This window comes from Euprymna scolopes, chromosome 15 (genome assembly GCF_053919585.1).
Source record: "Euprymna scolopes isolate OS-2025 chromosome 15, ASM5391958v1, whole genome shotgun sequence".
In the NCBI taxonomy this organism is placed as follows: Eukaryota; Metazoa; Mollusca; class Cephalopoda; order Sepiida; family Sepiolidae; genus Euprymna; species Euprymna scolopes.
In genome coordinates this window covers 68,750,985-68,778,719 of record NC_136496.1, presented here as the reverse complement: position 1 = coordinate 68,778,719, position 27,735 = coordinate 68,750,985, and the positions used below count along the sequence as shown (strand labels likewise).

At 30.5% G+C, this 27,735-nt stretch overlaps 1 protein-coding gene across 1 annotated transcript in view; it reads right to left on the bottom strand.

Annotated features, from left to right (window-relative positions):
* Positions 1 to 27,735, bottom strand: part of LOC145293874 (tetratricopeptide repeat protein 7B-like) — a 197,870-nt gene that overhangs the window by 160,198 nt on the left and 9,937 nt on the right. The window contains exons 4-8 of the mRNA XM_080140624.1: positions 23,582 to 23,834; positions 20,882 to 20,960; positions 6,821 to 6,963; positions 727 to 790; positions 9 to 146 (exon numbers count right to left, since the gene is read on the bottom strand). Of these exons, the coding sequence (XP_079996750.1) occupies positions 9 to 146; positions 727 to 790; positions 6,821 to 6,963; positions 20,882 to 20,960; positions 23,582 to 23,834 (677 nt within the window). The remainder of the gene's footprint in view (positions 1 to 8; positions 147 to 726; positions 791 to 6,820; positions 6,964 to 20,881; positions 20,961 to 23,581; positions 23,835 to 27,735) is intronic.

The window sequence follows — 27,735 nt, the reverse complement described above, 5'->3', positions numbered from 1 at the left end:
TAACTCACCTCAGCTAAGAGTGGAAAGTGCGCTCTTTTCACCAAAGCAATTGCCAACAAATCATAAACTGCACTCACATTTTTAAATGTTAACTGACGAATTTCAGAATGCTCAGCAGATCGATTTAGAATCACATTACTGGTTGCCTGGAAATTAAATAAAACAGGGAATAATTAAGATTCACAAATTGCCGACATTCTATTACTGATAATATTAAACAAAATTAATTTAATATAGAAAAATATATTTGGGTATGATTGCAAGAGTTAAAAGTGGATAGAATAAGTTCAGGGGGCTACTATCATTACAAACCAGCAGAGTGTTACCATTGTTAACTAAGGTAAGAGTCTATTAGACATATGTACGCAGTGTGATAATCTATAGAATTGAAACCTCATAAGTGAGGGCTGGGGACAGGCATTGCATGGAGAGAAATAATATAATGGATGTGTAACACAAGTCTTAAATACAGACTCAGACATGATGATTTCAAATGAAGATTATATCTGGATAGCATAAAATTGATATGTGCAGCACAGGAGATACCTCCTCCACCCCCCGAATCAAGATGGAAAGCAATGGGAAACTACCATCTTTAGTTGTTTTCCCGAGATTACTATGGCGCTACAATTTAGAGAGCCATGATTGCCGACACTGTTAAAACAGTACTGCCGCTGCATGCATAAGTGATACATAATATTTGAAAGGTAAACAAATCCTACTTACGATAGCTTCAGCTATTAAAAGCAATAGAAGAGCTTCCTCATGTTCATTAACTGGCATAAACAATCTGGAATGAAAATTTGAATACAAACATTAATACATACAAGAAAGGGCAACCAGAAATTGGTTGGGAAAAGGAGAGAATAATAACATCACATATAAAAGATATGGGTTTTGCACTTCAATTTGTCTGTAAACCAGTGTAATATAATAACAGAAATTATCTTACGATCATATTTTTATGGAATCGCTCTCTCTCTCTTTCTCTAACAATGGCCTCCATATGCACGTCTGAATTAAAGTTGAACACACATCTGACAAAGGGAAACGTTCCAGAAATATCATATGAAACTTCCATCAAACCACACTGACACAAGTAAGAATAATATGATTAAAAACAAACAAAAACATACATATATATTGTATTAAAAAAAGGTGGAATCTACATAACTTCATTCTACTGTAATATGTCTTAATTTGCTTTCGTTTGTGTATCTGTTACACCTTTCTATTGTATTGTGTTCTATAAATTGCCTATATATACACACACACACACACACAAATTATGCTTTAAACAAACTACATTAACCTCATATTCTTATGAAATATTCAAATTTATACAATGAATTTTTTTCTCAGTTATAATGTGCAAGTATCTATGAATTGAGAATGAAATAATTTTGTGCAAGCTGCCGAACCAGATTATTTTGAACAACCACAAACATTTTAAATATATTTTCAGCTTTAGTTTATAACAAACAAAAAACTACCCAACATCTGGTGGCTATCAACTGAGCTTTAAGTTCTTTTTAAATGTATGACTTACATATCTTGTCTAGAAATCTACTGGCATTTTAAAAACTAATAATTTTTTTTTAAATCATCTCCTTTGAAAATTAATGAACAAATTATTTTAAGAAAGATTTTGGTAATTTATCATATTAAATTACTTTAATTAATTATTGTTAATATCAATGAAACTATTGTATATAGAGAGAAAAATAGGATGATTAAATGACAAATGAATAATTAATTTATTATAAAATGTTTAAAAAAAATAGTTATACAAATTAAGCATACAAATAAGTGTGTTTGGTATTTGCTCTATATTATATATATTCAGTATTGGCAGGGGACAACCAGTGTTGCCCAGTTGTAAAATACACTTAAATATGATATATTAATTTATGCAGATTTTGTATTTATTATTATAGACTCAATTCTCTCTTAATTATTATATTATACCCAATATATACTCATGATTTCAAAAGCAAAAAAAAAAAACATGACTTGGGTGCCATCAGCTAAAATTGAAACAGAAACCAAAATTTATAGCGCTCCAGTCTGAGACATTACTGAATCAGCCATTGTCAGTTGGATAAGAAATAGCTAAAAATAAACTAAAATTAACATACAAATGAATATATATTTGCACATATGTAGAAGAGTAGTTTAAGTCGACTTACGCTTGCCAAGTTCTCATTTCTTTCAATTATGACCCCTTAGCAACAATTTTAACCAGCTAAAGACCCATAAAAAAGGTCCACACAAAAGGCAATCATTTCATCTGCCTCACATCGCGCTCTGCAACCTTCTATCTCGGATGAGATACAATTTGAAAAAAAGGCAGACAGACAGCTAGATAGACATAGTGAGTTTTATAAAAGAGATTTCAAAAGACTATTTTTATTATTGATTTAAACAGTAAGTGCTTTTGAAGGCAATAGAGTTTTGCTAAGTGAAAAAAACTTCTGCATTTATTTAAATTTGTTGGAATATTTGGCATGTTCTTTTAGTTGAAAAACTAACAGCTGATTTTTGGATGAGTAACATATAAGATGTAAGTGTGCCTTTTTTTTTTAATTCATTTCAAACAAGACACATTGTTACTGAAACGTAATGAGCTATTGTGAATTAGGGCTCATGTCTACAGGGACACTAAGTAGAGAGTTAATGTCTTATAGCATTATATTTAAATTTCTGAATGTTAGTTCAGCCAGAGAACCAGAAAAGAGAGAGGAAATTTCAAAATGTAGCAGTTTGATGGAAGAAACTAGTGGAGTAAAAAGCTTTCTGAAATTTTTCTCTTGTCTAAGAAAGATTGTATTAAATATTCGTCCAGTAATACCATACAAATTAATTTTCATAAGAACTTCATGCAAGATTTTGTCAAATGCTTTGGATATATCAAGTGTTACTACCTTAGTTTATCCTGTCTTAGCCAGTGTATGGTGTATGCATTCAGAGATGATCACTAGGATATTTGCAGTAGAACAAATCTATATTGTCAGTCAGAAAGAAGTTCAGGTGGTGGACGAGTGCTTGATTGATTAATGACTCAAAGATTTTAGTGAAAAAAGGGAAGAGACTGATGGAGTGATAATTGAGCAGATCAGTTCTTTCACCTGAATTTTTGGAGACTAGTATCAAAGAGACTAGACGGCAATTTTCCAGAGGCTAGCTCAGCAGAACATTTTTTATAAGTATAGTATGTGTAGTCACTTACACACACACACACACACACACACACGCTCGCATGCAAATAAAGAAACGTTTATTCATTTCAATTTCCCCACACATTTTTTACAAAAATAAGTTCTTCTAGCAACGGCATAATTTCAAATACACCCACACACTTTTTCTCACAACAACAAAGTAAAATGAACATATTTCTGGCGGACGTTGTTGACGACAGTATCACGTGACACAAGCGACCAATGAGAATATTCAGAAGATTTTCTTTTTAACGCTTTTCCAAAAACCAAAATATCAGCAGTAGCAATCTTGTTTTGGAGTCGGTCCAAAATGTATAAAAACGCATCAAACATTCTTTCTTCCCTTCTTTTTCCCTTCTCCTCACTTCGACATCACACGTCACTGTCAAAGCCGTCAAAACCATAATTACACACGCCACACGGGCACTCAAAAATCACACTTATGCACACATGCACTCATTCCCCACATTTTCTAATTAATAACAACGAATTACTTTCCTCACAAATTACTTATCTCATGGGACAAACAGGCCCAACAGGCGAACTTTGCCAGTTAAAACACCAACCTTAAAATAAGGACATTATTTTCACACAAGACTTTTACCTTCTAATCTTATTAATTCCACTAAGGACTTTCATCTAACATTCTAATTATAATGACTTTGCAAGAACTTTCACCGATTGGACCTTTGCTTATTCATCTTATTTTTGTTAAAAAATAAATGCGGTGCATTTTAAACTAGAATGAGGTGTCATTTTGTTTTATTCCTTTTTTTTTTTATTTTGTTTGGGGCAAAGAGATTTAATTTCACTTAAACTTCTTTTCCCCTACAAGTATGGCTAAGATCAAGCTGACATGCCTTGGAAATGTCTAGATATTTTATGATATCATGGACATGGAAAGAGGTGATAATCAGATCAGAGTTTCCAACTTCTGCCACAAAGGGAAATTTGGTTGGTTGGTTGGTTGTTTTTGTTTTACGGCATATCAACCCTTTTCAGGTTATTTAATGCCGAATTCAGTGATTTTGAAGAACAATTTTTTAATAGAGAATATTTGTTTTTTTTCGAGTCGGTTTCTATTTAACCCACAGTTGGGACGCTAACAGGTACTACCAGTCCGGGTCAGAGTGGACCTGGGAGCAACGGCAATTAAAGGGTGGCTCCACACTCCCCAAAGCCCGTAAGCTGGAGCCTCACCATTAGATATAGTTTAAGGTCATATCCAGGACCCAAAAATTTGGGAGGGAATAGTTTATAGGGTCTAAGATGGAGTTGAAGGCAACCCGTTGACCAAGCAGATATTTTTTTTCAGTGGACTGCAATCAATATTATAGTAGTTGTTGATTACTCATTATTCACCACATTATTATAAATTTTCCAGAAATTGTGAGTTCCTAATTTTTGTGACTTAATGTGTTTTCTGATCATTTTGGTATACCTATTTTTGGCTGGAGCTTTTTCAGTCTTACAGTGATATCTAGCTCCTATAAAATTTTGCCAACTTGTATTTGACTTATGATAGATGAATCAATGGAACACATGCTGCTTTTGTACAATGGCAGTTGCACAAGTTGAAGTGAACCACTGAGGTAAGTGCGGCTTGCTACAGAACTTCCATGAGAGAATATGTGCTTCAGTGCTTGCTTTGATCCATTGTTGCCCCATTTGTACACTGTGCAGCAGGGAGAGAAAAGATTTTACTCAATGGGGTACCTCTGATGTGATCTCTGATCGATTCTCAATCAGTCATTTTGAGCAACAAGGTCAAAAGTTAAGAATGATACCCACTAATATCACAAGGTGATCAGCGTTCATAAATGGGCTATGGCCATTTGTTACATAAGTCTCAGGAATGTAATTACCAAGAAGTGTAGCTTGCTGATCGTCATGATCTGGGAGGCAGGTAAGGAAAGTGACGGTTTGTGAAAGGAAATGGAATGTAGAGAAACTATACGCTCTGTTACTTACTGTATCTGTGTATCTCAAGAAACCAAGCCAATTATGATAGTGGGCATTAAAATCACCAAATACATATATTTGAGTGCTAGTATCTAGAACAAGTCTTGCATCTATACTGTCAGACACACTTGATCAGGGTACAATATTGGGTCAAAGAAAAATGATAGAGGAAATATAAGTAGTTTATGCTTGTTGCAAAGCACATGAAAGTTTGATCAACTAATTCTAGATTATGTTCTCTAGTCAAGCGCTTGGAACTTTGTAAACACAAGCCTCAACAGAGGAGGCGAATTGGTTTTATTGAAGTTGGAGTGTAGTTTGACCATAATTCTTGTTTGGGGTGTCATTTTATTTAATTGCTTCAGTTTTAGGGTAGAATGGATTGGGCAAAAAGGCATACAAGGCAAAATGCTAGAAGACAGATTGAGATTATAACTTTGATATAATTCTGAAACCAACCTATCCAACCTGTGATGTTACTTTTCTTATCACTATTTACTCAGTTTTAACTTGAAAAAATTTTGTGATAAGGTTTTAACTTGAAAAAATTTTGTGATAAGGTTTCAGAAATTTTTTTTTTTAGATGAGGATTGATAATTTTGATTATTTGGACTATTGTTCTCATCTTGAATTTTATTCTCACACTGTTTTGGCAAATGTAACCTCTAACCTTTTTCAGGTGCAGCTTGTCAGACCTGGAAATCTGTATGAAATTTCAAATTGAACCCTTTATCTGGAGGGTATGAAGGTAGATTGTTCTCATTCATGGCTGATAAAATAAAAAGAATCTAGCTCCATGGATTAGATAAAGCTTTAAGTTTCAAATTCGGTACAGATTCACAAGTTTAACACAAAGATTCCAGAGTTTGATAAATGTTAAAGGTTACACCTGCTGAAACGTGAGAATAATAAATGACCCTGACAAATAAGGTTACATTATCTGAAACGTGAGAATAATAAATGACCCGACAAATAAGGTTACATCATCTGAAACGTGAGAATAATAAATGACCCTGACAAATAAGGTTAGATCATCTGAAACAAACACCATAATCATCATTATATTCAGTTTAACATCCATTTTACATGCAGGCATGTGTTGGATGGCCTTTAAAAATTGACTTCCAAGTTAACCTAACTCTGGCCTAACTCTAAAGTCCATTCTTATCACTTCCTCCCATGTTTTTTTTTTCACCTTTTTCTGTGAACTGGACCAGCTACCTTTAACTGTTCTACATCTATTAACCTTAGAGCTCTCATCCATTCTTTCAACAGGACTATAACATCAAAGTCTCCTACTCTGCACACATCTCCCTATACTCTATACTGTCCAGATTTAAACTTCCTCTGACGTTATCAGAACTAAACCTGAATTAAAGACTCATATTACACATCCATCATATCATTCTGCTGTTTGAATAATCCAACTCGTTCAAGATCTTATGATAACGTTATTAATAATGCAGATGAAAGAACTTTGTATGGATACAAATACAACAAATAAAGAAAAAAATTAATTTTTATGAAGTTATACTGTGTTGGTTTCTTTATAGTTAAAGTAGTTAACAAGAATTATTCTCCTAATTTGTCTATGTATTTTTTTTTGTCTATATTGAAGGACGGATTTGTGTATAACTTACTTATCTCCTGCATATTTTCTTGGCACAGCATTATTGGTATTCTGCATATTGGATTCTCCATTTCCTTGTGAAACATCCAATTTAATGTAAGTCTTTTCACACACACCTCTTAACAATACTTCGGCAAGTTGTCGAGCCAGTATCTAAAATAGAATAATGAAAAGTAAACATATTATGCACCGCATTTGCTTGGTAGAACCTTGTACCAGACTGACACACAGATAAAAAAAAAAGAAAAAAAAAGAAAAATTAATCTTTAAAACAAAATATAAGCATAAAGATAAGACGACACAGAAAAGAAAAACACAGAAAAAGTGTTGGGTTGACATTTGTTGTTGAATGGGGGAACACACAGTCATTTCACAATAACAGTACATATTTTCTTTTCTGATTCTGAATTTTTGAGATGAGGATTAACGATATGTATTATTTGGACTACTATTCTCATCTTTAGCGTTATTTTCACAAAATTTCAGCTGATGTAACTTATGATCTTCAGGTGTCCCTTGTCAAACTCAAGAATCTTTCGATCAAACTTAGGAATCTGCGCAGAATTTCAAATGAAATCTTTTATTTAATCTCCAGGAGTAACATTCCATCAAGAATGACTAGGTTAAAAGTTTTAAGTAATTTGCAACTGTATTCTGAGTTAGTGATGTAATGATTAAAGTACTAGGAAAAACTTCACTTACAAGTGACACTCTGCTGGCAGTTCAATCTTTAGTGCAGATGATACTCAAAGTTATTTGACTTTTACCAAGTCATGGATGATGAGACAAAATAATGCTATTCCCCAGGCATTAAATAAAGTGTTCCATTTAAGTTTTCATACAGATTCAACAGTTTGACAGAAAGATTCCTCAGTTCAACAAAAGACTTCTGAAGAAGGTTGGAGGTTACAAGATGACAACAACAGTCTAAACAATACAAATATTACATAAAGTCATAGACTACACACAAATATTACATAAAGTCATAGACTACACACAAATATTACATAAAGTCATAGACTACACACAAATATTACATAAAGTTATAGACTACACACAAATATTACATAGTCATAGACTACACACAAATATTACATAAAGTCATAGACTACACACAAATATTACATAAAGTCATAGACTACACACAAATATTACATAGTCATAGACTACACACAAATATTACATAAAGTCATAGACTACACACAAATATTACATAAAGTCATAGACTACACACAAATATTACATAGTCATAGACTACACATAAATATTACATAAAGTTATAGACTACACACAAATATTACATAGTCATAGACTACACACAAATATTACATAGTCATAGACTACACACAAATATTAAATAAAGTCATAGACTACACACAAATATTACATAAAGTCATAGACTACACACAAATATTACATAGTCATAGACTACACACAAATATTACATAAAGTCATAGACTACACACAAATATTACATAGTCATAGACTACACACAAATATTACATAGTCATAGACTACACACAAATATTACATAGTCATAGACTACACACAAATATTACATAAAGTTATAGACTACACACAAATATTACATAGTCATAGACTACACACAAATATTACATAGTCATAGACTACACACAAATATTACATAAAGTCATAGACTACACACAAATATTACATAGTCATAGACTACACACAAATATTACATAGTCATAGACTACACACAAATATTACATAGTCATAGACTACACACAAATATTACATAAAGTTATAGACTACACACAAATATTACATAGTCATAGACTACACACAAATATTACATAAAGTTATAGACTACACACAAATATTACATAGTTATAGACTACACACAAATATTACATAAAGTCATAGACTACACACAAATATTACATAGTCATAGACTACACACAAATATTACATAAAGTTATAGACTACACACAAATATTACATAGTCATAGACTACACACAAATATTACATAAAGTTATAGACTACACACAAATATTACATAGTCATAGACTACACACAAATATTACATAAAGTCATAGACTACACACAAATATTACATAGTCATAGACTACACACAAATATTACATAAAGTTATAGACTACACACAAATATTACATAGTCATAGACTACACACAAATATTACATAAAGTTATAGACTACACAAAAATATTACATAGTCATAGACTACACACAAATATTACATAAAGTCATAGACTACACACAAATATTACATAGTCATAGACTACACACAAATATTACATAAAGTCATAGACTACACACAAATATTACATAAAGTCATAGACTACACACAAATATTACATAGTCATAGACTACACACAAATATTACATAAAGTCATAGACTACACACAAATATTACATAGTCATAGACTACACACAAATATTACATAAAGTCATAGACTACACACAAATATTACATAAAGTTATAGACTACACACAAATATTACATAGTCATAGACTACACACAAATATTACATAAAGTCATAGACTACACACAAATATTACATAAAGTCATAGACTACACACAAATATTACATAGTCATAGACTACACACAAATATTACATAAAGTCATAGACTACACACAAATATTACATAAAGTTATAGACTACACACAAATATTACATAGTCATAGACTACACACACATATTACATAAAGTCATAGACTACACACAAATATTACATAAAGTTATAGACTACACACAAATATTACATAGTCATAGACTACACACAAATATTACATAAAGTTATAGACTACACACAAATATTACATAGTCATAGACTACACACAAATATTACATAAAGTCATAGACTACACACAAATATTACATAGTCATAGACTACACACAAATATTACATAAAGTTATAGACTACACACAAATATTACATAGTCATAGACTACACACAAATATTACATAAAGTTATAGACTACACACAAATATTACAGTCATAGACTACACACAAATATTACATAAAGTCATAGACTACACACAAATATTACATAGTCATAGACTACACACAAATATTACATAAAGTCATAGACTACACACAAATATTACATAGTCATAGACTACACACAAATATTACATAAAGTCATAGACTACACACAAATATTACATAGTCATAGACTACACACAAATATTACATAAAGTCATAGACTACACACAAATATTACATAAAGTTATAGACTACACACAAATATTACATAGTCATAGACTACACACAAATATTACATAAAGTCATAGACTACACACAAATATTACATAAAGTCATAGACTACACACAAATATTACATAGTCATAGACTACACACAAATATTACATAAAGTTATAGACTACACACAAATATTACATAGTCATAGACTACACACAAATATTACATAAAGTCATAGACTACACACAAATATTACATAAAGTTATAGACTACACACAAATATTACATAGTCATAGACTACACACAAATATTACATAAAGTTATAGACTACACACAAATATTACATAGTCATAGACTACACACAAATATTACATAAAGTCATAGACTACACACAAATATTACATAGTCATAGACTACACACAAATATTACATAAAGTCATAGACTACACACAAATATTACATAAAGTCATAGACTACACACAAATATTACATAGTCATAGACTACACACAAATATTACATAAAGTCATAGACTACACACAAATATTACATAGTCATAGACTACACACAAATATTACATAAAGTCATAGACTACACACAAATATTACATAAAGTTATAGACTACACACAAATATTACATAGTCATAGACTACACACAAATATTACATAAAGTCATAGACTACACACAAATATTACATAAAGTCATAGACTACACACAAATATTACATAGTCATAGACTACACACAAATATTACATAAAGTCATAGACTACACACAAATATTACATAAAGTAATAGACTACACACAAATATTACATAAAGTCATAGACTACACACAAATATTACATAGTCATAGACTACACACAAATATTACATAAAGTTATAGACTACACACAAATATTACATAGTCATAGACTACACACAAATATTACATAAAGTCATAGACTACACACAAATATTACATAATCATAGACTACACACAAATATTACATAAAGTTATAGACTACACACAAATATTACATAGTCATAGACTACACACAAATATTACATAAAGTCATAGACTACACACAAATATTACATAGTCATAGACTACACACAAATATTACATAAAGTTATAGACTACACACAAATATTACATAGTCATAGACTACACACAAATATTACATAAAGTTATAGACTACACACAAATATTACAGTCATAGACTACACACAAATATTACATAAAGTCATAGACTACACACAAATATTACATAGTCATAGACTACACACAAATATTACATAAAGTCATAGACTACACACAAATATTACATAAAGTCATAGACTACACACAAATATTACATAGTCATAGACTACACACAAATATTACATAAAGTCATAGACTACACACAAATATTACATAGTCATAGACTACACACAAATATTACATAAAGTCATAGACTACACACAAATATTACATAAAGTTATAGACTACACACAAATATTACATAGTCATAGACTACACACAAATATTACATAAAGTCATAGACTACACACAAATATTACATAAAGTCATAGACTACACACAAATATTACATAGTCATAGACTACACACAAATATTACATAAAGTTATAGACTACACACAAATATTACATAGTCATAGACTACACACAAATATTACATAAAGTCATAGACTACACACAAATATTACATAAAGTTATAGACTACACACAAATATTACATAGTCATAGACTACACACAAATATTACATAAAGTTATAGACTACACACAAATATTACATAGTCATAGACTACACACAAATATTACATAAAGTCATAGACTACACACAAATATTACATAGTCATAGACTACACACAAATATTACATAAAGTCATAGACTACACACAAATATTACATAAAGTCATAGACTACACACAAATATTACATAGTCATAGACTACACACAAATATTACATAAAGTCATAGACTACACACAAATATTACATAGTCATAGACTACACACAAATATTACATAAAGTCATAGACTACACACAAATATTACATAAAGTTATAGACTACACACAAATATTACATAGTCATAGACTACACACAAATATTACATAAAGTCATAGACTACACACAAATATTACATAAAGTCATAGACTACACACAAATATTACATAGTCATAGACTACACACAAATATTACATAAAGTCATAGACTACACACAAATATTACATAAAGTAATAGACTACACACAAATATTACATAAAGTCATAGACTACACACAAATATTACATAGTCATAGACTACACACAAATATTACATAAAGTTATAGACTACACACAAATATTACATAGTCATAGACTACACACAAATATTACATAAAGTCATAGACTACACACAAATATTACATAGTCATAGACTACACACAAATATTACATAAAGTTATAGACTACACACAAATATTACATAGTCATAGACTACACACAAATATTACATAAAGTCATAGACTACACACAAATATTACATAAAGTCATAGACTACACACAAATATTACATAGTCATAGACTACACACAAATATTACATAAAGTCATAGACTACACACAAATATTACATAAAGTCATAGACTACACACAAATATTACATAGTCATAGACTACACACAAATATTACATAAAGTCATAGACTACACACAAATATTACATAAAGTCATAGACTACACACAAATATTACATAAAGTTATAGACTACACACAAATATTACATAGTCATAGACTACACACAAATATTACATAAAGTCATAGACTACACACAAATATTACATAGTCATAGACTACACACAAATATTACATAAAGTCATAGACTACACACAAATATTACACAAAGTCATAGACTACACACAAATATTACATAGTCATAGACTACACACAAATATTACATAAAGTCATAGACTACACACAAATATTACATAAAGTCATAGACTACACACAAATATTACATAGTCATAGACTACACACAAATATTACATAAAGTTATAGACTACACACAAATATTACATAGTCATAGACTACACACAAATATTACATAGTCATAGACTACACACAAATATTACATAAAGTTATAGACTACACACAAATATTACATAGTCATAGACTACACACAAATATTACATAAAGTCATAGACTACACACAAATATTACATAGTCATAGACTACACACAAATATTACATAAAGTTATAGACTACACACAAATATTACATAGTCATAGACTACACACAAATATTACATAAAGTTATAGACTACACACAAATATTACATAGTCATAGACTACACACAAATATTACATAAAGTCATAGACTACACACAAATATTACATAGTCATAGACTACACACAAATATTACATAAAGTCATAGACTACACACAAATATTACATAAAGTTATAGACTACACACAAATATTACATAGTCATAGACTACACACAAATATTACATAAAGTCATAGACTACACACAAATATTACATAAAGTCATAGACTACACACAAATATTACATAAAGTCATAGACTACACACAAATATTACATAGTCATAGACTACACACAAATATTACATAAAGTTATAGACTACACACAAATATTACATAAAGTTATAGACTACACACAAATATTACATAGTCATAGACTACACACAAATATTACATAAAGTCATAGACTACACACAAATATTACATAGTCATAGACTACACACAAATATTACATAAAGTCATAGACTACACACAAATATTACATAAAGTTATAGACTACACACAAATATTACATAGTCATAGACTACACACAAATATTACATAAAGTCATAGACTACACACAAATATTACATAAAGTCATAGACTACACACAAATATTACATAAAGTCATAGACTACACACAAATATTACATAGTCATAGACTACACACAAATATTACATAAAGTCATAGACTACACACAAATATTACATAAAGTCATAGACTACACACAAATATTACATAGTCATAGACTACACACAAATATTACATAAAGTCATAGACTACACACAAATATTACATAGTCATAGACTACACACAAATATTACATAAAGTCATAGACTACACACAAATATTACATAAAGTTATAGACTACACACAAATATTACATAAAGTCATATACTACACACAAATATTACATAAAGTCATAGACTACACACAAATATTACATAAAGTCATAGACTACACACAAATATTACATAAAGTCATAGACTACACACAAATATTACATAAAGTCATAGACTACACACAAATATTACATAGTCATAGACTACACACAAATATTACATAAAGTCATAGACTACACACAAATATTACATAGTCATAGACTACACACAAATATTACATAAAGTCATAGACTACACACAAATATTACATAAAGTTATAGACTACACACAAATATTACATAAAGTCATATACTACACACAAATATTACATAAAGTCATATACTACACACAAATATTACATAAAGTCATAGACTACACACAAATATTACATAAAGTCATAGACTACACACAAATATTACATAAAGTCATAGACTACACACAAATATTACATAGTCATAGACTACACACAAATATTACATAAAGTCATAGACTACACACAAATATTACATAAAGTCATAGACTACACACAAATATTACATAGTCATAGACTACACACAAATATTACATAAAGTCATAGACTACACACAAATATTACATAGTCATAGACTACACACAAATATTACATAAAGTCATAGACTACACACAAATATTACATAGTCATAGACTACACACAAATATTACATAAAGTCATAGACTACACACAAATATTACATAAAGTCATAGACTACACACAAATATTACATAGTCATAGACTACACACAAATATTACATAAAGTCATAGACTACACACAAATATTACATAAAGTCATAGACTACACACAAATATTACATAAAGTTATAGACTACACACAAATATTACATAGTAATAGACTACACACAAATATTACATAAAGTCATAGACTACACACAAATATTACATAGTCATAGACTACACACAAATATTACATAAAGTCATAGACTACACACAAATATTACATAAAGTCATAGACTACACACAAATATTACATAAAGTCATAGACTACACACAAATATTACATAAAGTCATAGACTACACACAAATATTACATAGTCATAGACTACACACAAATATTATATAGTCATAGACTACACACAAATATTACATAAAGTTATAGACTACACACAAATATTACATAGTCATAGACTACACACAAATATTACATAAAGTTATAGACTACACACAAATATTACATAGTCATAGACTACACACAAATATTACATAAAGTCATAGACTACACACAAATATTACATAAAGTCATAGACTACACACAAATATTACATAGTCATAGACTACACACAAATATTACATAAAGTTATAGACTACACACAAATATTACATAGTCATAGACTACACACAAATATTACATAAAGTCATAGACTACACACAAATATTACATAGTCATAGACTACACACAAATATTACATAGTCATAGACTACACACAAATATTACATAAAGTCATAGACTACACACAAATATTACATAAAGTCATAGACTACACACAAATATTACATAAAGTCATAGACTACACACAAATATTACATAGTCATAGACTACACACAAATATTACATAGTCATAGACTACACACAAATATTACATAAAGTCATAGACTACACACAAATATTACATAGTCATAGACTACACACAAATATTACATAAAGTTATAGACTACACACAAATATTACATAGTCATAGACTACACACAAATATTACATAAAGTCATAGACTACACACAAATATTACATAGTCATAGACTACACACAAATATTACATAGTCATAGACTACACACAAATATTACATAAAGTCATAGACTACACACAAATATTACATATAGTCATAGACTACACACAAATATTACATAAAGTCATAGACTACACACAAATATTACATAGTCATAGACTACACACAAATATTACATAGTCATAGACTACACACAAATATTACATAAAGTTATAGACTACACACAAATATTACATAGTCATAGACTACACACAAATATTACATAAAGTCATAGACTACACACAAATATTACATAGTCATAGACTACACACAAATATTACATAGTCATAGACTACACACAAATATTACATAAAGTCATAGACTACACACAAATATTACATAGTCATAGACTACACACAAATATTACATAAAGTCATAGACTACACACAAATATTACATAAAGTCATAGACTACACACAAATATTACATAGTCATAGACTACACACAAATATTACATAAAGTCATAGACTACACACAAATATTACATAAAGTCATAGACTACACACAAATATTACATAAAGTCATAGACTACACACAAATATTACATAAAGGTATAGACTACACACAAATATTACATAGTCATAGACTACACACAAATATTACATAAAGTCATAGACTACACACAAATATTACATAAAGTCATAGACTACACACAAATATTACATAGTCATAGACTACACACAAATATTACATAGTCATAGACTACACACAAATATTACATAAAGTCATAGACTGCACACAAATATTACATAGTCATAAACTACACACAAATATTACATAGTCATAGACTACACACAAATATTACATAAAGTTATAGACTACACACAAATATTACATAAAGTCATAGACTACACACAAATATTACATAAAGTCATAGACTACACACAAATATTACATAAAGTCATAGACTACACACAAATATTACATAGTCATAGACTACACACAAATATTACATAAAGTCATAGACTACACACAAATATTACATAAAGTCATAGACTACACACAAATATTACATAAAGTCATAGACTACACACAAATATTACATAAAGTCATAGACTACACACAAATATTACATAAAGTCATAGACTACACACAAATATTACATAGTCATAGACTACACACAAATATTACATAAAGTCATAGACTACACACAAATATTACATAAAGTCATAGACTACACACAAATATTACATAAAGTCATAGACTACACACAAATATTACATAAAGTCATAGACTACACACAAATATTACATAGTCATAGACTACAAACAAATATTACATAAAGTCATAGACTACACACAAATATTACATAAAGTCATAGACTACACACAAATATTACATAAAGTCATAGACTACACACAAATATTACATAAAGTCATAGACTACACACAAATATTACATAAAGTCATCGACTACACACAAATATTACATAGTCGTAGACTACACACAAATATTACATAAAGTCATAGACTACACACAAATATTACATAGTCATAGACTACACACAAATATTACATAAAGTCATAGACTACACACAAATATTACATAGTCATAGACTACACACAAATATTACATAAAGTTATAGACTACACACAAATATTACATAAAGTCATAGACTACACACAAATATTACATAAAGTTATAGACTACACACAAATATTACATAGTCATAGACTACACACAAATATTACATAGTCATAGACTACACACATATATTACATAGTCATAGACTACACACAAATATTACATAAAGTTATAGACTACACACAAATATTACATAGTCATAGACTACACACAAATATTACATAAAGTTATAGACTACACACAAATATTACATAAAGTTATAGACTACACACAAATATTACATAAAGTTATAGACTACACACAAATATTACATAGTCATAGACTACACACAAATATTACATAAAGTTATAGACTACACACAAATATTACATAGTCATAGACTACACACAAATATTACATAAAGTTATAGACTACACACAAATATTACATAGTCATAGACTACACACAAATATTACATAAAGTCATAAACTACACACAAATATTACATAGTCATAAACTACACACAAATATTACATAAAGTCATAGACTACACACAAAAAAAAGTTTTAAAGGAAAAAACAAGATTTAAAGGCCAAGTAAAAAAAAGGATTTGAACACAAGCATTAAAAACAAAAATAGTAAAACATTAAAATCGGTTTCTTTTTTTTTTTCTTCAATCAACAAACAGATCAAATACCTCTTTAAACTTTCGATTCTGCTTTAATTAGAACACAGACCAATGAAGACACAAGTTAAAGATGCAAAATAACAAAAATATCAGCTTATGTTTCAGAATATTTTAGATGAGGATTAATAATTTTGATTAGTTGAATAATTCCAACTACTATTTCCATCTTGGTTGTTATTTTCACAACTTTTCTGCCAATGTAATCTCTGAGTTTCTTTAAGTACATCTTTTGGAATTTGGGAAATTTTATGCCAAACTCGAGAACATAATAAAATTTCAAACTGGACACTTTATTTAACCCACAGGTGTAGATTGATCTCAGCTCTGATTAAAGATGTTAATTTTCGTAATATTCTTAGTTATTATCGCTTCTAGTAAGGATTGAACCTTCAACTCCAAGAAGACTGCCATTTAGAAGAACAGATTGCTAATCAATGCCTTAATCCATTGTGTCACATGTTAATGAACAGATAAACATTCAATTCTTATGATTAACCATAGTTTCCATTAAAGGGTTTAAAAATGATTGAAATTTCTAAACATAATCTTGTGTCATTCAATAATTGTTTAAATTAAAATCAAAGAAAAAATATTTCAAGGGAGAGTAGGGATCACACAGCCGCGAGGATATCTTATTTTTGAAACATTTGTGCACATCAACTGATTCCTTGTAGAAATGTACACCGGATTCACTACCTTAAACACAATTTGGTGTTGCCATTATCTTTTCTATACAAAACAAACGCACAAATCTCCTCTTATCTATTACTAAAAGAATTCCTCAGACAAAACAGTTTTGCACCACTTTTATGTCACCTTGTGAAGATTAAAATCAAGATATAATACTAAACCTTATCTCTAGAATCCTTATTCTAATTAGATCAAAATCCATTAAATGATTTTGATTTTAGAAAATGTCCAAAATGTAAAGCTAAATGTAAAGTGTAAGAAACGTTAGGTATTGAGAAGAAACTGAAATTTAATTAATTGCTGTTATGGATAAAAAATCTAAAAAATTAAAATTTTTCCATATAATGATGTCACCTAAGAACGTGTAAAAGAAACTGGAATGTAGGTAAAATTTATTAATTAATGTCTAAAATTTATTGTTTTAACTTTACAAAAATCAAAATCAGCAAAAAACTAAATAAAAGTACATATAACGAATATTATGACCCTCTTACATCTAGCAGCTTCATAATGAGCGGTTAAATAGTTTGGCAGTGAATTCTGTACATACAAAAATATAAACATAACTTTATATAAATAGAGAATATTCTGTTTCAATCACTAGTTTTCTGAAACATGTGTAAGAGATTTTTAAATAAATTTTGGTATTTTATTTAGTTTTTGGCATGAAAAAATTTCTTAAGCAATTTAAGACTGTTTATACAGGATAGAACGATAAATTTGTAGCCCTAAAGAAAACAGCACTACAGCTTTATTTTAAAACTTTTATTGAAAAAAAATCAATTCAGGTAACTTGACTATGTAGTAGAGTTGACATCTATTCAATGTAGCTGCCTTCAGCCTTGATACGAGTCTGGAACTGGGAGCATGCCTTTTCCACAAGCGCCAATGGGAGCTCAGCAGATGGTGGCAATCAGGCTGGTTTTGGTGTTGTGCGAAGACATGTTGGTGATGTTCTCAATATATGACCAAACGAAGTAGTTCAGTGGGTTCAGGTTGAGGGAGGAGGAGGGGTCAGTGAGAGAAGGGTACAAAGTCATAGCATTCCTTCTGAAGCTTAGCCTGGGTCTCTTTGAACTTGTGGGCTGGCGCTGAGTCCTGTTGCCACACCCAGGGTCTGCCAGGGGCCACCTGATTGCACCAGGGGATCACCATACTCTTCAGCATATCCAGGTACACTTTGGTGTTAATTTTCAAACCGACTTCAAAAATGAGTGGTGGCCCTCACTTGAAACCACACCAAAAACCATAGCCATGCCCAGAAACTTCGTTGAGCTGTGCCCTCAAGCGTTGAACCATCCGGATTTGCATTTTGAGAGTGCTGGCAATGATCCTGTTGTCATAACTTGGATTAGTAGAGAGCATGAGTGTTACAGTGGCGCATCTTCGATCTCACTCATTGAACATTGTGTCATTTTCAGACATGATAAAAGGCTCCTATCACTCTTAGGAATTGTACACAACTGGCCAACTAGTAGATGGTCTGCACCAAAAAAAAAAAAAAAAAAAAAAAAAATGGAATCAGGTCTTTTCTTGAGCAACAATTTTATCATTTCATTTTATCGTATACATGATATTTATTCATATATATTCTTTCAATTTTAATTTAAAACACACAATTCAAAGTATTCAATTATTTTTACAGAAATTTCCTCAATGCTCAGTGGAACTCTTTATTTCCATCCACTAGATTGTTTCACCTATCCTATTATATATATATATATATATATATATATATATATATATCTCACAGACTCGTATTACTTTGGCTTTATGACTCATCAGCGCAATGAGACCTAGTGAAATTTGAAATCAGAACACTCCACTACCACAAAGAGGGTCTTGGTTCAGTTAATAGAATGATGGATGTCAGTCACTGGGGTCTTGACTTTGAATCTCACTGGATTCATTCACACTAATGAGTTGTAGAAATGATGAAACGTGCCTGTCGATAACTACAATACACACACACATATATATATGAGAGAAAGAGAGAGAGTTTACCTGTCTTAAACCTTGGGTAAAACGAGATTCAACAGCTCGTAATAATTCTCTGAACCGACTAATACCACAAGAAAGTTTCCTAAAAGAAAAAAAGGAAGAAAAAGAAACATAAGGATTACAATATATAAGTTTGTCAGTGTTCAGAATTTTAATATCATTTTTGTCTGGATTTGAGTCGGGGGGGGGGGGGGTAAAGACCAGTCAAAAAATCAAGTACATGGATCATTAATCTTATATAGAAAACCGAATTTCACACATGTTTAAAAATTGAATAAGTCATTTTATTTTTTTTTTAAGCGCTATTATTATCAGAAAATTTGGTATTTTATAGATAATAGCAGGGCTACCCAACATCACCTGGGGTTCTAATTTACATAAAAATTATGCAGATTATAAAAAAAATTTAAAATAAACAATCTTAATATTGTAATTTGAAATGTTTAAGTTCATTTTAGGGCAAAATCAGAGTAAAAAGAGTGAGGTTCGAACTTACAACCTCTGTAAGTATAGCAAGTAAACTGATCAAATCACCTCAGCAATTAAGACAGAGCGACACTATCAACTACATAACTCAAGGGCAGGATAATTTTTCTTTCTGCCCACTGCCTCTCTTTACAGTCACTGATGAATATAAAAAAATTGTCCGTTATTAAATGCGTCTCAGTGTTATGGATGACAGTGTTAGCCCTTCTAAGTGTGAGGGTAAAAGCTCCTCCTCCTTTCTCTATTTAGGACTAATCAAAATAAAATTTCAATCAGGATTAAAGATTAAAATCAATCAAAAATACAATTAGTTTTTTCATAACACAAATCAATATTTGCCTTACATGACTGACTAGCAAAGTCCCGAAATTAATATTTGACCTTAACCTTGAAAAATGGTGTGCACTATCCTAGGTGGAGGACCATCATCATGCCAGGTTTGGTCATGATCGGTCCAGTAGTGTGGGCTGTAGGAGAGTTATGCACACACACACACACACACACACATGAACACTATTACTTTTTATATATATATATATATATATATATATATATATATATATATATATATATAGATGAAGCAGGTTTGATTATTTACTTTATATTAAAAACCTATTAATCACAAAGATATCAGGGAAAAAACTGACTATGTTTTATATTATTGCTATTGTTGTTGTACAGGCATTTACCCTAGGCAGGTTGAACTGGCTTCCTCCAAAAGAGGGAGTGTCAAGGGACTATTAACCTCACAAGCAGTTCCTAGTCTGGTGCATTTTTGGTCAGAAGGCCAACATCTTCAGGCAATTTGGTAGTACCTGACGCTAACAGGTATTACCACTCTGGGCTAAAGTGAACCTGGGAGCAAAGGTAACTAAAGAGCAACTCAACATTCCCCACAGCCCCCTAAATGGGGCCTCACCACTGGATGTCTTTTAAAGTTATACCCAGGACAATATGTTTTATATACAAGTTATTCCTGATTTTATAGTGTGAAGCTGAATGGATGGTTCGAACTCTTGAGACAGGATGCCAGTCTGTCACCAATTATATTCTAACCAAGGTTGGTACCTATTTATACATAGAGTTGGAGTGCTTACAACATTTGGTATCCCTATATGGTCACTTATTTAATATATACCAGATCAGTATTGCTTAACTTTGGTGACTTGATAAAAAAAAATGTCAACCTGATTTAGCTATTAATTTAATCTATATATCTATAAAAGTGAAATTGTCTGTGTGTATGCATTTCCCTACCATACTTCTCTGTCAATTTTCAGTCTACAGACTCGAGATTTGACATAAGGTGTATTGAGATTTGAGAAAATCTTTTTAATCAGTTTTCGGCCAGAAATTTGGCTGTCAAGGGGTTAGAGTTCAACAATTTGACCGTCGAAAACTCTACAAAACTCTGCCAATTTTTAGTCTAAATACTTGAAATTTTAAATGTAGGTTACTTAGACATGGATCAAACTTTTAATTTAATTTGAGCCTAAACCAATAACTGTTAAGGGGTCAAAGTTTTAAAAAAAATTGACCTCTGCAGTCTCTACCAAATTACTCAGCCAATTTTTGGTCTAAACTTTTGACATTTTATATAAAGTGTATTCAGACATAGGGTATGCTTTTTAATTGGTTTTTGGCTGAAAATTTGGCTGCAAAGTGGGTCAAAGTTCAAAAGATTTGATCTTTGCAGTCTCTAGCAAACTATCCAGCCAATTTTGGGTCTAAACATTTTAAATTTTACATGAAGGGTATTCAGACATGCAAGCTTTATAATCAGTTTTGGGCCGAAAATTTGGCTGCCAAGTGGTCAAAGTTGAAAGAGTTGACCTTTGCAGACTCTAGCAAACTTCTCCGCTAATTTTTTATCTAAACATTGGAATTTTAGATGTAGGTTATCTGCACACAAGTCAAACTTTTTAATATACATATGCACATAAAGTTATGAACAGTACATAGGATCAAAGCAAAGCTGGGCTGAACTGCTAGTAGATAATATTCTAAAGAAGGAATAACAAAAACTTCAGTAAAAACTGTTTTAATGTGTATGGTCGGGTGCTTTTATGTGCGTTACAATTTTTTTTACATGAAGTCATTTTAAAGAATTTTCTTAATGTTTCTTTGATAGGCGAACTTTTTAAGTTGAAATGGAAGGATGAAATTTTTATTACAGAGGTTTAAAAAAAAAAAAAAAAAAAAGAATGAAGTACTCACCCATTTTTGATATGCAAAATTGGTGCCTGTTGAATTGCTGTTTCCAGAATGAGGCCAACATCATTAGAGTTGACTGGAGCAAGAGATAGTTGTCCAACTGCCATTTGTCCACTGATCTGGCTCCTTTCTTGTTCTTGCAGATGAAGTAAAGCTAAATCACCAGCTTTTTCAAAATAATAAATAATCTTTTCTTCCTTTTCGGCGGCTTTGTATTTACTTGTGGTTGCTGGTGGCATTCGCTCCAAACACAAACCTAGAAACACAAAGGCGTTTTGATAAGAGATTAATGTAGTTTGCTAGAGGCATTACCTAGTGTATAAAGGTAATTTATAGAAGGCAATACAGTGCAGAGGTGAATGGATAAAGACAATCTGAAGCAAATTAAGACATAATGGTGAAATAAGTTACACAGCTTCACTTTTTATTAATATAATATATATGTATTTTTTCTTTATACTTTTAACATTGCATTGTTTTCTTAGTTGCGTCAGTTTGATCTGATGGAAGTTCTGTCTTATATGATACTAGTTGAGGGGGGGGGGCCCATTGGTCGTAAAATACAGTTAAATAAAAATAAAAAAATTAAAAAAAACAGGACTTGGGTGCCATCTTATCATGTAATCAAAAGAAAAGAAAATGTTGTGTAGTGGACGCACATATGAAAGTTGAGAATTTTAAAAGATAGAAAAAACTTTTAAAATGCTACATGCTGGGTGCGAACGCGCAAAACTTAACTTCATAAGTGAACACATTATCGATCAGATCACTATGACACAGATGTTATGATGTTGCAAATTTAGCTTTTTAAAATGAAACAAAGAATCAACCGTTCGTGCATGCACGATTAACAAAGTGTCAAAACCAAAATTTTTACCTGCCTCCCCCCTTCAAACAAAACAACATTTCTACATTAAATAATTGACAATTTTTTCTAATTTTTTTATCTTATATGTCCGAGATATCACTCTAACAATACCAGATTCATGCCTGTTTGATGCGGATGACAAAAGTTTTTAGCAAACATACACACTCACAGATGGTTGAGATTTATATTATAGACTAGCATGTTGCCCAGGTCAAGATGAAGTTGGGTTTAGACACAGCTGCTAACTCGAAAATAAAAGAATGGATAAAAACAAGAAAATGTAATTGGGCAGAAAAAGAATTATGTGAAAACCAGTTTAAGTGAACTCAGTCTAGAAAGATTTCATGTTACAGTATGTTGCAACAAAAATAAAGTGAAAATAATTCTACAACCGTTATAAAAATGATTAGTCAAAAGAAGAAAAGCAAATCACATTACATAACCTAAATGTTAAAACTTTCTTTTAAAATCTCTAATAAAAAATTTAAAAATCAAAATAAGAAAATTGTTTTTAAAATTACAAAACAACCCTGAAAAAAGACCACCGTTACATGTCGTTACGGTGTGTTGCAAAATCTTTTAACCTTGATAAAATGTTAAAAACTTCTTTTAAAACCTGTGATAAAAAAAATCGAAATAAGGAAATTGTTATTGAAAATTACAAAATAACTGTTTAAAAAAAAAAAAAACCATCGTTACGTTTACTCAAACATGAAAACTAAAGCTTATGACGCAACCTCCTAATCCACTCCCCCACGATGCTGAGAGCGAAATAACGTTGGGAATTCTGTTATTTAAACAAATTAAAAAAATAATGTTTGACTGCGCATGCACACTTTTCGAAGTCGTTTAGAAAGGCACAATTTTTCTGATTTAAACGTCTATTTCTATCTATTATATTATATGGTCTGATGCGGTTGAGAAAAGTTTTTGCGAGACATACAGACATTTTGCCTTTTATATACATATATATATATATAGGCTAGCGGGGGTGCCCGGCGTTGCCCGGGTGTTGTCGGTGTAAAAGAAAAAAAAAAGTTTTGGTAGGCAGGTAGGCTCAAACCTGAACACTTGACGCGAAGGTGGAACAGAAAGTGTGAAAAAACCTAACATCTTACTGCTCGGCCACGACAGGACAGGAACAGGACAGGACAACGATTCAAAAGTTAAGTGACAGGTGTGTAAATTTAGTGAGGTCAAGCCTCACGCCATAGGAGAAACTTAACTTTGGCTGCAAGCCAGTTTCTGTGTATTTGTTTGTTTCTCCCAAAGATGTTGGGGAAAACCAGCTCCATATAAAATGGGGAGTGTCCAACTGAATAGCAATTGTCTGATATGATGGGTTTTAACCGCATTGATATTGTGAAAATAGCGTGTAAAAGTTGCCCAAATAAAAGATACATGCAACATCCTTTTGTAAATCGGAGATATTACAATCTAGGGAGTATATAAAAATTTCTAAGAAACAGTAACCTCCTTCCTGAGCACACCCCCAAAAAAGCCTTTGTCAGACATACAAAAAATGTGCACACACAGACACACATTTTGGCTTTTATATATATATATATATATATATATATATATATATAAGATTTCAAAAAATTTCTCTTCTTCAGATATGTGTTCAACTTTAGTTCAAACATACATTATTATACCTCTGCATTATATTGCTTGTTTTAGCATAATTTGCTTCAGTTTGTGTCTATCTGCACTGTATTACCTTCTATAAATATTGTTTTCTATAAATTACCTTTATATCCAACAACGGGGAGTACCCGGTATTGCCCGGATGGAGGATATTGGCACAAGCAAAATGTTTGTTTCAACTTGCTGACATATTTGTATTAATTTTCACATGCATAAAACTAATCATAGCTAAAAGTGGTTTAGTTTTCAAATTTTCTAATTTGTCTGTTAGGTTAGCTCAAATGGTAGAGAGCTAAATGTTTTAGTTTCAATTCTAACTGATGGCACACAAATCATTGTTTTTTGGGTTTTTTTACTTTTAAAATCAGCACTATATATTAGGTACAATATAATATTCAATAGAGAATTGGCTCTATAATAATAAATACAAAATCTGCATAAATTAAAATATATTTAAGCGTATTTTATGACTGGCAAGGTTACTCCCCCCTTCCCTTATAGTTATTAATAAATTATTTTCAAGAAAATACCATTGGGAAATTAGTTAAAAAAAATATTCGTTTTACTTTATCTACTCATCTGTGATTTATTTGCGAGAAAAAAAAAATTGGTTCTTATTTAGAATTCAACTTAATTAAATTAAAAAAGCAAAAACAGATAAATCTTGCTCAGTTTTGCACTCATTAAACATTCTTTTCTTTTTTACTTGTTTTTTTTTATAAATCTTTCAAAATGTAAATATTGTTATTTTGTTCAACATTTTCATAAATAAATATATAAATGTAAAAATGATTATTTTTAATAATGTTGATAAACATTTGTTTTTATTTTTATGAAGACATCAAAAAAGATGTTTACATTTAAAGAAGAAAGAAAAAGGGTGATCATCGATTTTCTGATAAATGAGATTTTGGAGAAAAACTTTTGAGGAAAAAGTTGACATAGAAATTAAACAAGAGGAAAGGCAAAGATTAAAGTAATAGGTTTTTTTTATTCTTCTTCAGACATAATAAAATTTTGGATTTTGCTTTATGGATTATAGAAAATTTGGTGCTTGCTCACAATTGAAAAAACAAAAATAACAAAAAAATCTGTATGGTGCATGCACCCGTGATGGAAAAAAAATATTGTACACCAAAATCATGTAAATTGATCGACTAGTTTTGTTTTTAAACTAGCATTGCCTGATTGTAAAATATGCTTAATATGATATTTTGATTAATGAAGATTTTATATTTATTATTATATTATATTGGATCCAACACATAGTAATGATTTAAAGTTTAAAAAATGACTTATGTGCCAGAATCGAAACCGAAACATTTAGCTTACGATTTATTTTTTTCCTTTGACGTTAATGCCTGAGCTACGAAGACATGTTTGCTGCAAGGCTAAAAATTAAAATATAAACCAATAGCTATTACATTTTTTTTTTTACATGGAAGTCACCACTTATCAAGGCCCGGAGGCCACTTCGGGATAAGGGTTATTGTGTGTATAGTAATCAATGGGATAGTATCGTAGTAATCGTTAGTATTGGAGATTTGATAAAGTGTCTTACTTAAGGGGGCGGTTCATCAGGAATTTGTTTATGTTGGACTTGAAGACATCCAAGTTGTAATCAGGTGGGACACAGGCAGAT